This window comes from Rhizophagus irregularis, chromosome 13 (assembly GCF_026210795.1).
Source record: "Rhizophagus irregularis chromosome 13, complete sequence".
NCBI classification, from domain to species: Eukaryota; Fungi; Glomeromycota; class Glomeromycetes; order Glomerales; family Glomeraceae; genus Rhizophagus; species Rhizophagus irregularis.
The window spans coordinates 3,647,657-3,661,664 of NC_089441.1; the positions used below are offsets into that span (position 1 = coordinate 3,647,657).

General features: G+C 26.9%; 4 protein-coding genes across 6 annotated transcripts; 2 read left to right on the forward strand and 2 right to left on the reverse strand.

Annotated features, from left to right (window-relative positions):
• The first annotated feature begins 1,462 nt into the window (after positions 1-1,462).
• Positions 1,463-2,642, forward strand: OCT59_005377 (uncharacterized protein). 3 transcript variants are annotated; one of them, XM_025313971.2, is made up of 4 exons: positions 1,463-1,839; positions 1,938-2,002; positions 2,085-2,136; positions 2,216-2,639. In XM_025313971.2, exons 1-4 carry the CDS (start codon positions 1,489-1,491, stop codon positions 2,318-2,320), a joined length of 573 nt encoding a protein of 190 aa, XP_025186304.1. In that variant the 5' UTR covers positions 1,463-1,488; the 3' UTR covers positions 2,321-2,639. The 3 variants fall into 3 exon arrangements, with proteins under 3 accessions (XP_025186304.1, XP_065997481.1, XP_065997482.1); XM_066138332.1 differs by having other exon boundaries at positions 2,085-2,642; XM_066138333.1 differs by having other exon boundaries at positions 1,938-2,136.
• Positions 2,643-3,253: 611 nt separating this feature from the next.
• Positions 3,254-6,027, forward strand: OCT59_005378 (uncharacterized protein; the record flags this gene model as incomplete). The annotated part of the gene is made up of 10 exons (XM_025313972.2): positions 3,254-3,610; positions 3,697-3,905; positions 3,998-4,219; positions 4,303-4,399; positions 4,471-4,692; positions 4,768-4,823; positions 4,895-5,085; positions 5,161-5,351; positions 5,446-5,518; positions 5,584-6,027. 10 exons carry the CDS (start codon positions 3,254-3,256, stop codon positions 5,907-5,909), a joined length of 1,944 nt encoding a protein of 647 aa, XP_025186305.1. The 3' UTR covers positions 5,910-6,027.
• A 28-nt stretch (positions 6,028-6,055) lies between these two features.
• OCT59_005379 (uncharacterized protein) lies at positions 6,056-8,137 on the reverse strand. Its single transcript, XM_025323239.2, has one exon. It carries the CDS (start codon positions 8,029-8,031, stop codon positions 6,346-6,348), a length of 1,686 nt encoding a protein of 561 aa, XP_025186306.2. The 5' UTR covers positions 8,032-8,137; the 3' UTR covers positions 6,056-6,345.
• A 305-nt stretch (positions 8,138-8,442) lies between these two features.
• On the reverse strand, positions 8,443-11,444 carry OCT59_005380 (uncharacterized protein; the record flags this gene model as incomplete). Its single annotated transcript, XM_066138334.1, has 14 exons — positions 10,967-11,444; positions 10,746-10,884; positions 10,566-10,671; positions 10,475-10,491; positions 10,148-10,389; positions 9,938-10,037; positions 9,790-9,867; positions 9,608-9,709; positions 9,459-9,539; positions 9,217-9,323; positions 8,999-9,128; positions 8,876-8,917; positions 8,674-8,791; positions 8,443-8,573 (listed from the first exon to the last, which is right to left on the reverse strand). Exons 1-14 carry the CDS (start codon positions 11,431-11,433, stop codon positions 8,443-8,445), a joined length of 1,860 nt encoding a protein of 619 aa, XP_065997483.1. The 5' UTR covers positions 11,434-11,444.
• Between the last annotated feature and the right edge of the window lie 2,564 nt (positions 11,445-14,008).

Here is a 14,008-nt window from a genome sequence, read left to right on the forward strand (position 1 = left end):
TACAAGTGCCATTAGAAAAAATTCCAACAACAAATAATCACCTTGAATCTTTTAACAGTGAATTAAAGGTTTGCCAATTACAGAAATATCAAAACAATGACCATCTTTTACGGTTTGATATTTTAAGTGTAATCTTAATTAAAAATATTACCCCAAATATACTTTTAAAGAGAAACCTAAAACATGAATTGCAAATACAACTTAAAGAACGATATAAATCATATGTACCATTTTTACCGGAAGAAAGAATTCAACTTGAAAATCATTACAGGCAATTAGTATATTACACACCAGATCCTAATCGTGATGAAGCTGCTAAGTGGATTTGTAAGGAAAAAAAAAATAATTCAAGTAGAATGAATTTAATGGTCAAACTTTATACCTTTGGATTGTTTCTGACACTTCAACTCAATTGGAGCCAACAATATACATTATTCAATTGTTTCCTAATATTACATGCCAATGTATGGATTTTTATCTCGAGAACATATTAGAGCATCGATCATTTGGATCAATTGGTTGCGATTACAGCCACCTAATCCTAAATATTAGTAATATTAAAATAAATTATAAATAAAAATTAATTTCTATTAACATATTTATTTTATGTACATTTTCATCAAAATAATGAAACACCATTATTACCATCATAAGATCCTCTCCATAATCCACAAGATGCTCTTCATAGTCATGAAACACCGTTATTACCGTCACAACAACAAGAAGAATCTCTTCATAATTCTGAACCAACTCTAACGCCACCTAATGATCCTGAAAAAACAACTTTGCCTATAAATTCATCAATAAATCATTATGCAGCGATCTGGAAACAAGAGCATATGACATTAGCTACGAATTTACTTGCAAATTTAAATGAAATAGATTTCATTACAAAGAGTATAAACCGATTATCTGACAACATACCTGATGGAATTGAGGAAAATGCCAAATGCTTGAATATAGAAATGAAATCTATTTTAGAAATAAATGAGTGAAAATGAAGACATTGGAAAGCTAAAAGACATTTCGAATAAAATTTGGAAAGAGCGAAATATTCAAGGCAAAAGGAACAAATATATGTCAAAAGAATATATATATCCTTTGTCACCTTCAAAAAAACAACGTCGTCATGATTCTAATTCAGTTTCTAATACACGTATTTTGTTATATTTTTTTATAATAAAGTTTATATTAAAATAGCTTGAATATTAGCTTGTATATAGTAAATAACTCATTATTAAACGCGTGTTAATTGTTAATTAAAGTCAAATTGAAATTTATAATTTGTTAATGTATACACGTACTTTGCAAAAATAAAAAAAAATAAAAAGATGATCAAAATTTTACTATATGATATGACGTAATTACCGATCTTGCAAAATGGGTCGGAGATCGGCAAATGCATCCGAGGGTAGTGTGGTAAGATCCCCTTAGTGATAAAAGTAACCACACATTTTTTGCAGGGAATTTTGATTTATTTAATTAAAGATGGCAAATAAGAAGCAAAAGAAGAAAGCTAATAAGAACAACAATAATACTTTAGATACTACTAATAACACTTCATCTTCAGTAGCAAAAACGACAGAAACAGCGCAACAAGCAGCTCCTCCAGCATTATCACAATTATCAAAGAATGATGATAAACAAGCGAAAGTAAAGGAAAAGGAAAAGGAAAAAGAAAAAGAAAAGGAAGCAACTAATGTTGATGATGATCAACAAGCAGAAGAGCCTCAACAAAAGGGATTTAAAGGTCAAGCTAAAAAAGATATGCAAGCTGTCGAAGGATACGTTGCTGAAGGAGCTGAAGGTGAAGGAATTGATGAATCGAAATTAGATAAGGTAGAAATGAATAATTTAGTCTGATCTGTGTGATATAATATGAACATGTGATAAATTTTAATTACTGTTGATAAAATTTTCATTGATGTCTTGAGTAGGCTTGGAATATTGTAGAGACCGTCAATGAAGAGAAAAAGCGCCTTAACGACCAAAAACTTCAAAAGTAATATTTATTCATTATTTTTATTTTTTTAATTAGGTTGACTATTTATTTAATTAACATTCTTTTATACAAATCAATGAAGACAAAAGGATGCTGAAAAAATAAAAGTATCAAAAGAGGATATTGAATTTATTGTAAGTTTTTTTTATCATATTTATTATTAATTTTATTTAAACTGTATAAAACTCCAAACCCTTATTTCATTATGTTTAGATGAGAGAAATGGATGTGCCGAAACCAGAAGCTGATAAGTATTTAAAAGAAAACCAAGGTGATTTAGTTGAAGCATTGAAAGCAATGGTGAATGCATATTCGTAATTGGATCTTTTGAAGATTAATTTGCTAAAGAATTTATTAGAAAAAAAATTTGTTATAATTACGAGTAATTTTGATTCGGCCATAGTAAATCGTAAAGCTTTTATTTCTATTTAATAAATCGCGAGCGTTACACACGTTACACGCACACCTGCACAAAATTTTGGAGTTTATTCTTACAGGACCTGGATAATTATAATAAAGGTCATATCCATAATACTAATGAAAAATATAAAAATATACATAAATTATTTATACACTTTTATCCTTTAATATTAATTGTAATTTGTCATTAAAGAAATTATTTATTTTTTTTCCAACTATATATTTACAGTACAAGTTCGCAATTTCCTGAATAATAAATGATTGAATGTCTAGTAATATGTGAATATAAAATATAACTAAAGCCAATTGTTAAATATTATTCATAAATATATACAGAAATATAAGAAATATAGGAAAGCACAGAAATCAAGTTAGTTTGTGATGATCGAACATGATAAATTTTTGATTCTAGAAAAGCAGAAAAGCACCATCACATTTGGCAGGATCTTTTGAAATAATATTTGGCAAGGTTAAAAAAAACATTAAACAAATATGTATTTGGTAATAATTAATAAATTTATTATTACCTGGAGCATGAGATAGTCTTTCTAATGTTTCTAAACGGTTTCTATTTTGCTCTTAAAGTTCAAAATTTTGCTCCATTATTAGATTCAAAGTATTAACCTTATTAAGATTAAATTTTTGATACCAAACTATCAGAAAAGATGTATATTTTAAATATTTTAAATAAATTTTTACTCGTGTTCTTGATACAATTAAAGTAATATCTGGTTAGATTATTTGGTTTAATTATTTGATTTACCATATCAGTACAGTAATTAATTTAATATAAAAATACACTTTATAAAAAACTTATGTATAACCTCAAATATGAGAACCTTTTTGAGTTCGACTTCAGTTCGAACGTTACCGAGTACTATTATTAAGAGATATTCCCTTACCATTCAAAATTCCAAATCGTATCTTATTTGCCCCATTCTTTCACGCAATTATTCATTACAAATTGAAACCGATAAACCAAAAACTTTTTCCAACCAGCATATTATCCCCCGTCTTCCTATTCCAACTCTACAGGAAACCACTGAACGTTATAAAAAAAGCTTGTTACCAATTCTTAAGCCTGAAGAATATACCCGTGCTGCTAATGCAGTCGATGAATTTGTTAAAGCTGACGGTCTTGGTGAAGTTCTCCAGAAAAGACTGCATGAATTAGATAAAATAGAAAAGGTACAAGGATTACACCTGAAATATTATTATTATAACTCTAATTATTATTGTCATTATGGATTTTGATTTTATTTATTTGATAATAGTATAGTTGGCTCGAAAATATTTGGTTGAATAAAGCTTATCTTGAATGGCGTGAACCTAGCATTATAAACGTAAATTGGTGGTGCGAATTCAAAGATCATCCTAATGGGGTTCTTAAACAAGTGCCAAAGGGTCAAATAACAGATTTTCAGATCAACAGAACGGCTGGCCTTATTTCCAATACATTAAGTTTTAATGACGAAATTAACAAGTAAATACTATATAAATATTCGCTAATAATTTATTAAAAGACGGTGTTATATAATTGATTGGACTTTGGTATGCCTATGTCTTGTATCATAGTGAATTATTACCTCCGGAGTCTACTCGTCAAGGACCTCTATGCATGAACCAATATAAAAAACAATTTGGCACAACTCGAATTGCTGATTCTCCAGTTGACCGAGTTATTTCTCCTTGGCCGGCAACTGCTAAACATATAATTGTCTTATTTAGGGATCAAATTTTTAAAGTTCAAGTTTTAGGCGAAGGAGGAGCAAGAGTTACTATCAAGGATATTGAAAGGTTATTATTATCTTCATTTAATTATTCTTAATTACTTATAAATTTATTTATGTTAAACATCCGTTGATATCACGCATTCGTAGACAACTTAAGTCAATCGTTGAACAAATCAATAATACCAATGAATTACAACTTCCTATTGGTTTACTTACTGGTGAACATCGAGACACTTGGGCTACGGTAAAAATATTTACATTTACATGTTGATGTATTATTATAATGTTTATTAAGGTAATAAGGTATCTGTTTAGGCACGCAAAGCTCTCGAATCTCAATCATCAGAAAATCGGTCTAATTTTGAGGCAATTGATACGGCATTGTTTAGCCTTTCATTAGATGACTATTCAACCGATAGTGATATTGACGTATCTCATCACAATCTTTTCCATGCATTTAATGGTCGTAATCGATGGTTTGACAAATGTCTTCAATTAATTGTACAGAGTAATGGTCGTGCTGGAGTTAACGGCGAGGTATTATTATAATTTCAATAATTTGATAGTATGCTTTAATTACTATAATTGACCGTTTATGTAAAATATGATAAGCATTCTCCTGCCGATGCAGTTATTCCTGGACGTATCTTTGATTATATTGTATCAAAGTAAGTTGTATTTTTTACAATACAAAATATTTATATTTTTTTTAAAAAAAAATGTTTTTTTTTTTATAAAGGGAACCAGCACAGGACCCACCAAATAGTTCTTCAATTCCACTTCCAACCCCTCAACATCTCAAATGGGTTACTTATCCTTCATTGGAAACTATTCTCGAAAAAGCACAATCTAATATTCAAGCAGCTAATGATAATGTTGATAGTGTTTTATTACACTATAATGAATACGGATCGAATTGGCTTAAAAGTGGTGTGTAATCAACTTAACTTAATACTTTTGTCATATATTCTGATTTTCAATACAAATATAAATTTATTTATTTAGCTAAATTAAGTCCGGACGCATTTATCCAAATGGCGTTGCAACTTGCTTATTATCGCCGGCAGGGGGGACCATGTCCTACTTATGAATCAGCGTCAACCAGAGGATTTTTACATGGACGTACAGAAACAGTGAGGTCTTGTTCAATTGATAGTGTAGCTTTTACAAAAGCTTTCGATGATAAAGATTTCAAGGTATTCTACTTAATAATACATTTGAGATTTGGAGTTCAAAGTTATTTTTCTTACACTTTTTTTTCAATTCGGTAATTTTGTTCCCTTTTTTTAGAAAGAACAAAAGCTTGCTTTATTAACAAAGGCAATTGAAACACATCTTGAATATATGATTTCGGCTACAAATGGTACGAAAAAAATAATTTATTATAATTTTATATAATATTTTTATTTATCCTTACTTTTCAATTAGGTAAAGGCGTGGATCGACATTTATTAGGACTGAGATGTCAAATTCAGACCGAAGAAGAAAAATCACGTGCGTTAATCTTTACAGATCCTTCATACATTCAATCGATGTATTTTAAACTCTCATCATCTAATCTAAGTCCGGGGGATTATTTTTATGGTGGATTTGGAGCCGTCGTTCCTGAAGGTTACGGAGTTAATTATGCTATTGGGAAAGAGGGAATAAAATTTAGTATTAGTAGTTATAAAAAATATAGCGAGACAGATAGTACATCTTTTAGAAAAATATTAAAGAATTCTCTCGATGATCTTAGAGATTTTGTGGCTTAAATTTTTCCATGTCAAGGTGGTATCATGTCAAGGTGGTGATACTTTTATAATTTGACTGAAATTTTCTCGAATCAAATATAGGAATATATATATACAAGTTTTCGTAATTCGATTACGATTATTGAAAAGAATAGAAAATTAATCATAATAAATAAAAAATCGGGAATTTTAATTTAATTTTATTATTTTTTATTATTATTATTGTTGTTGGTATTATTATTATTATTTTTCTTATATACAGATCCATATTTTATGATGTATATATGACAGATTTATGTCAATGGCCGAGTGTCAGAGTTTACGACATCTCATTTGAAATAGAAAAATAAAACTAATAAAAAATTTTTATAAAACGTGAATTTTAATTCCATTATCAAATATACTGTTTTGTAGATGATCTCTCTCTATAATGTTCATTTGATATCTTTCATCACAATTAAGGAGTAATGTTGATAATCAAATCTTCTCCAGTATAAATAGGATGTAAAGTTTTATCAATATAAGTACTAAAAGTGGATTTTGGAGTACCAATAAATTTGAAACCTTTAGCAGAAATAATAGAATCTAACATAGGAATAAGATAACTTGCTAAAGGAGTTTTATCATGAATATTTCTAACAGATTTTAAATTAATTAATTCTTGTTCAAAATCATCTAATACAAATACGCAAGGAAAAGTATTAAAAAATTTAAATAATAAAGGATTATTTCTAGGATCTTTCGCATCAGTAGCTATATATATAACAGTATTGGCACCTTGATCTGTTGAATGAAGTGGATTTTTACAATTAACCTTATTAGAAAATCCATTAATTTTGTTTGAAAATTCTGGTATATCCGGTATATAAACCCTTTTATTATTACTATTATTATTATTATTATTATTATTATTATTATTATTATAACTAGTAAAATTATTATTGTTGTTGTTGTTGTTGTTGTTAATAATCTTTGTCGGAATAGGTTTCTTTTTATTAACTTGAGTACTAAGTGGTTTATCATCACCTAAATCAACACTTTCATCTTCCAAAATATCTTGATCATGAGTACCACCTTCTAATTTATCAATTTCTTCAGGTGTAAAATTTGTAAAATTATTAATAATTTCATGATAAATATTATCAATATTTATACGAGCAGTTTTCATAAAAAATCCATCTGATACTCTTATATGTAATCCAATAAAATTTTTTTCACCACCTAATTTTTCAACTATATTATTGGAAGTTTCTTTTAATATAGGATTATGAGGTATAATTTGTTTTCTAATAAATTTTAAATATTCTTTACTATCATCTTTTTCAGGTAATACACGAAATGATCCAAATAATGATCCTAAATGTAAAACTTTCTTTTCAATTTTATTTAAATCATTTATCCTTAATTTTCTTTTATATTTATCAAATTTTAAAATTGTATTATCCATATCATTTTTATCATAAATTCTATAATCCCATAATGTAGTATCTTTAATAAAATGTATATCATTATCTTTATTAATATTAAGATTATTTTCAAGCCATTCAAAAGAATGATCCCATCTATCAATTATTTTATTCCATTCCCTAATAGGGTTCATATTTATTAAAAAACCCCATGATACTGTTGTATAAGCATAATAATTTAAACATTCAATTGGTAATGGATAATCTCTTGATATATCAACACAATGTTCTAATCCATTCTTTGTAGTTAAAAATAATCTTTCATATAATTTATCAAATCTTGCCCAAGGTACTGGTGGTCCTAATAATACAGGTGGTAAAAGTAATGTTCGATTTAATAATTTTGATAATAATAATGCATTTTCAAGTGATATTCTTTGATTATGATATCCACTATGAGTAAAATATGCTAAAAATTTTTCTTCAGGGTTTATATCAAAATCTATATTTTCTTTTACTTCAACATCTAAAAATTTTTTAGTTGATTGTGTGGTAGGTGGTTTATTATAATTATCAATTTGGTTATTATTATTTGAAAGAATATTTTGAATGTTTGAATCATCCAAATCGTACGCTGGTAATCTTTTTAAAAGTGTATAAAAAAAACCCATTAATAAAAACAATATTAAACTTAAAACGAACACTAAACGTGTTCTAAAAACTAATATTGCCGGCATATTCGTTTTTCTAAAGTGGAGGTGGAGGTGGAGGTGGAGGGTAAGGATAAAAAAAAAGAAAGTAAAAGTAAAAAGTAAAAATTGTTTGCTTTGTTTTCTGAATTCTACTTTTTTAAAATTATGACCAATTGCATATACTTTATGTCATTTAATATGTTTTAATATGTGCGTCGATCATAACAACTAATTTAATTAAAATTCTTTCATGATTGGATGGATACAGTTGAATACAGTTGATCTTTATGATTTTTGGAAATTTTATTTTCATCCAATTAATTTTATTAAATAAAAAAAAATAAAAAAAAATTTTTTTTTTCCACCTTTTCTTTCTTTCTTTTCTTTCTTTTTTTAAAAATCACATCTATTATAGCACAATTTTTTTTAAATACGTTATTACGATGTAAGAATATATTACGATGTAGAGGGAGGTGCAACACCTAAATAATTATATTCTCCAACATTTTCTGGTACATAATCTTTATCAATATGTGGTGTTATAGGATTTGTGATTAATGTAAACTTGTGTGTTTTCTTGTGATATTCTATAAAGATTAAATTAAAGGAATATTAAATTAAAAAAAAAAGATTAAATTAATGGAAGATTAAATTAAAAAAGTCAATTGATTTAAAATCAAAATTTACCATTCTCAAAAGATTCTTCGACAAAACATTCTTCACATAGATCAACTTCATGACTTTCATCACATTCATTACAAAGATATCGTGTTCCAATTATTGGATCCATATGACATCCATCACACTTTTTCAACAAAAATATAACTTTTAATGTTAAAAAAAATTTAAATAAAATTTTAAAAAGAATAATAAATAAAATTAAACTTACACAAAAACCATAATGCACTGGTCCCGTAATAAAATTACACATCTATCAACAGAATTTATGTGAGTTAAGCAATTTTATAATTTTATAAAAATTTAATTTTTGAAAGTTTTAAAAAATGTAAACCTGATGTATATTATCGTCCTGTGGGCGACCCACTGACATCATTACATTCTTGATACTACTTTCATCATCATCATCGGGCATATAAACTGTTGGTGGTGGTCGAGCTTCCAAATACGATAATCCAGATATCCTAATTTCAACAAAATTTTAATACCAAATAAATCAATCCACCTGATTTGTGACCAGTTTTGGCGCTCATAATTAAAAAATTAGATTACCTTAAATGTCGAGGTTTTTTTTCGGAAGGTAATATCGATTTTGGTTTTGACGCCCTCCCAGTTTTTTTATTCTTTGGTTGTGAATTTTTTGTTGTTGCTGCCGCAAACTATTTTTTTTTTAAAAAAAAAATTTAATGACTATCCTTTAAAATTTTAAAAAGAATCACTATAGGTGTGTAGGGAGTGGCTGAAAATGCAAACTTTTTTTTTTGTTTTCCTCCCTACACACTTCCAATAATTACTGAAACATTGGGTATTCGTCCAGGAACGGGTAAGCCATGCTTTGCCAATTTTATAAAATATTTTTGTACCCTGCTAGCCACCTTTTATGAGAAATATTATATGTAAGTTTATTATAATTTAAATGACAAGATGCTAGATGTTTATTAACCTGCTTCGGTGTTCTTGTTCCTAAAGCTTCAGAAATTTTCTTAAACCTATGAGACTGAATTTCTTCATCTGGGTAAATCGCAAGTAATTCTACCAGTCGACGCTTTTTATCGAAGGAAATTTTAAATTTTAATACAGATTATTCTCGATGTGCTGAAATGAGAGGTACGTGTTATAACATACTTGTTCTTCATCCGTCCAAGGTATATTATAATTTCCCGTTTTTGGCGAACCTTCTGATAATTTGAGATCACTAGATTTCTGACAATAATTTATGTTTAAAAGAGAACATAATTCATAATTATTATTTAAAAAAGTTCTACTTAATTACCTTTTTATTATTTCTTCGATTTGATGATGTTAAAGTAGGTGAATAACTCGTGCTCGCAATAGTAATAGGAGTATTAAACGTTGATCTATTTGAAACTGCACTATATATAAAACCAAAAATTTTTTCAATTAAAATGATGCATATATATACACATGTATTTATTTATTTATTTATTATTAATATTTTTTGGCCTATGAAATATTTTCTAACCTCGCCGATTCATTTCTTATCGCCCCTCTTTTTTTAACTGGTGTGCTATATAATGACTGTTTTCCTTTTTTATTTGACCCAATGCTCTGTGGAAGTGTGTCATCATCAAAAACTAGGTTAGTTTTCCTTTTAGTACGAGTTGACAAAACCGCATTTGGGGGAACTTTAAAACCCAACTCTTGAGCTTTTTTATGAACAAATTCAGCGGGGTCAGGTGATTTTTCATCATCACTTGTCGATGACTATTTAAATGATAATTAATTTTTTTTTTAAAAAAAAAATTATTATTGTTTAATACTAAATAATAAGTATCATAATAATATAAACCTTGGAAACTTCTCGCCCTGAATTAACAAAGTTATATAAGTTAAAATATATCATTATATCATATAATCAAAAAAATTTCCCGATGATCTACCTGGACGTGGCGGTGGCTTATACTGTGAAGGCCGGGTATGATATTTGCTCCAATCGACTTGTGGAACACCAAATATATACTGGCGTTCGGGAATTTTTTCATGGGTCTTTGAAATATGAAGATCACGCGTCTTTAACGATGAACCCCAAAAAAAGAACCAAAAAATTATTATTCACTTACCCCATCGCGCAATTTTTCAATAAACATTTCCGGATCTGATATAGCACGTTGTTTTATATCTTTTATTTTTTTGATATCTTCTTTTGTTTGTTCAAGTTGAAATTTAAGTACATTTACGGCTCTTAAAACCATTTCATAACTATTAAAAAAAATATTTAATAAAAAAAAATTAAAAAAAAAACGGTAGTTAAACGCGAATAAAGAAATGACTTTAAACTTACTCTTCATTCCCATTTAATAAAGTTTCTTCTGTAGAAATTTCTATTACACTTTCCATACCATTAGAATTTGTAGTATTTGTTTCAACATTTTCAGAGTTCGTTTGTTTTATTTGAGTGACCTCTTGTTGTATTTCTTGTAAAGGTTGAGGTAATTGTTGTGGTGAAGAATTTTGTTGATCTAATTTTTGTTCTGAATTTGAAATATCTTGTCTTGGTTCATCAATTTGCATCATATCACTCGAAGCTTCCACAATATCTTCTTCTTTTTGTGGTTGTTCTACTGTAATCGTGTAATTTCGCTCTTGTTCTTGTTCAAGCTGCGGTTGTGGTTGTTGTTGCTGCGGTTGTTCTTGATTCATACATGACTTTGTAGAATCTTTAGTAAGGCCATTAACATATTCTACATATTCTGTAGTTTCAAAGCTATTTTTTTCAATAATAGTATTGTCAAAAGCGATCGGTGACATAATTATTTTTATAGAAAAGAAAGAAAGAGATATTTAGGAAAAAAAAAATTTTTTTTTTTAACTAATGGCTGTGACCTAGAAAAAAAAAAAAAAAAAATTTTTTTTTCTAAAAAAAAAAAACCCGAATCGCTGTAATGTACAACGGTAACACTAAACACTAATTGCTAAACTGTAAAACTTAATAAGAAAAAAGCCCATCAAATAATAAATTTTTTATTATATATTAGGTTTAGTTAAAAGCCATGTCACTTAAATTGGGATCTATGAATAAAAAAAAAAAATTCAGATCGCCATCGCCTTTTTTAAAAAAAAATTTTCATTCATCAAATAAAAATTAATCCTTGATTACCCACGCGTTTTTTTTTTTTTTTAAAAAAAAATTGGGAATGTATAATCACCTGATATTATTATTATTTGTTTGTTTTCTTTTTTTTTTAAAAAAAGATTAAAAAGATTATCTTTTGTTATATCACTTTTTTCAAAATTTATTGCTATTTTTTTTTTTTTTTTTTTTTGTTTCTTTAATTTTTAATGATTTAATGATTTGATCTTTAAAAAAATCTTTTTTAAAAAAAGGGAGTTAAAAAAAACCCCATTTCCTTCATTTCCTTCTTGGTTCTTTGTTCTTTTCAAAGATTTTATTATTTATTTATTTATTAGTAATTAAAACCTCTCATGCATTTTTTTTTCTTTTTCTTTTTTTAAAATCAATGAAAATAAAAATAAATAAATAAATAAATAAATAAATATGTAATGACAAAGAAGAAGAGAAAAAAAAATAAATCAAAAATAAAGTAAAAATATAAAATTAAAATAAAATATAAAATTAAAATAAAATAAACTAAAATAAATTAAATTAATATGCAAATTATATAATAAGATCCAATGATCTATTATTAAATTAAATTATTATTGTTTATTTCGTTTATCCCTCTTACTTACTTTCTTTTCTTTTTTTCTTTCAAAAAAAAATCCTTTCAAAAAAGTTCAAAAAAAGGATTTTCAAATTATAAATTATTAATTACAAAGAGGAATATACTGTATTACTACTATTACTACTATTACTACTATTACTGTATGATTAATCATTAATTATAAATCATACTTCTTAAATTTTTTGGGGGATAAGTCCTTTTTTTTTTTAAGAGTTAATAATAATAATAATTATAAGAAATAACATATAATAAATTACATACTGTAATAATAATAATAATAATAATAAAAATAATAGCGAATATTCATTTGAAACAAAGAAAACGAAATCATTCGTTATGTTTTTGAAACCAATGACAGATAAGTATATATAAAGAGATGATCAAACATTAATTGATAGAAAAGTTTCAAATAATATCATCATCACTTCATTATAAATTTTTCTTTCTTTCTTTCTTTCTTCTTTCAAAGAAAAAATAAAATGAAATAAAAAACAAACAAATAAAAAAAAAAATTCATTGTCAAAGAAAAAATCATTTATCATTTATACTATTTATACTACCGAAAAAAAAAAAAATTTTCCGAGAAAAAAAAAATTCACAGATGAGATCAACCGATAAGATTAACCAATCTCATTTTTTTTCTCTTGTGACCAATCAAAATCGACATCGGCTGAAAATAATTTTTTTTTAAAAAAGTAAATAAAGAAAAAAAAATCGAAATTTCAAAAACGTAAAAAAAAACATTTACTAATTGCATTATGGTTTTCCCGTATTTTATAAAATAATCTTGTATAAAAAAAATTTTTTATCACATAAAAGACACTTAGAAATCACCAAATCACCCAAATCATCTTTTTCCCGAAATCTCCGAAATCTACAATAGCAAATAAATATTTATTATCCACAATTCCACAACTCCACAATTCCACATTATCCACATTATCCACATTATCCATATTGACAAATTTATTTCGAAATACTTCTTTAGTTAGCAATAATTAGTTAGTAAAACACGTTAATTATCATAAGCCGCAGTGAAAGATCGGATGTTTCCTTAACTACCGTTCGAAAACTTCCGAAATTTTCCGAATCTTCTGATCAATTCCTTTTTCCTCCATTGTTCTTTTTTTATTTCATCGTCGCAGTAAATCATCAGTTCATCACTAACCCAATGATTTAGTACCCCGCTTCACACCGGGGTACATACATATACAGAATTTACGTTACGCCGATCGTTAAATTAGAATAAGTTTAATTAGTTTAGATCGTTCAATTTATCCAATTATAAATCTCGTGATTTCAAGAAAATGAAATAATTGTTTTTGCATGTGAAACGGGTCCTGGGAATTATTTTTAGGACCGATTCTTTTTCAAGAATCCAAGAATAAGTCGATCAAAAAAACCCCCGCGCGTTATTCATACGTTTACATTGTTTTTCGGATTATCTTTTTACTGTTTTAAGCTCGTTTTTTAAATTACTTAAATTACGCAATTTATACGAGAAATTGAATTTGGTCAAATAATTTACAAACAAATAATTAAATAATTAAATAATTTGAATTAATTTGAATAATTGCTTCTTTAACATTTTTTTCTCACAGTTTTCTCACAGTTTTTCTCACAATTTTCTCACAATTTTC

What these genes read in the sequence shown, in the direction of transcription:
- OCT59_005377 (XM_025313971.2), top strand. Translation starts at nt 1,489, where the DNA reads ATGGCAAATAAGAAGCAAAAGAAGAAAGCTAATAAGAACAACAATAAT. An exon ending in ATGAATCGAAATTAGATAAG is followed by an intron (nt 1,840 to 1,937) that starts GTAGAAATGAAT and finishes TGTCTTGAGTAG; the next exon opens with GCTTGGAATATTGTAGAGAC. An exon ending in AACGACCAAAAACTTCAAAA is followed by an intron (nt 2,003 to 2,084) that starts GTAATATTTATT and finishes AAATCAATGAAG; the next exon opens with ACAAAAGGATGCTGAAAAAA.
- OCT59_005379 (XM_025323239.2), bottom strand. Translation starts at nt 8,031, where the DNA reads ATGCCGGCAATATTAGTTTTTAGAACACGTTTAGTGTTCGTTTTAAGT.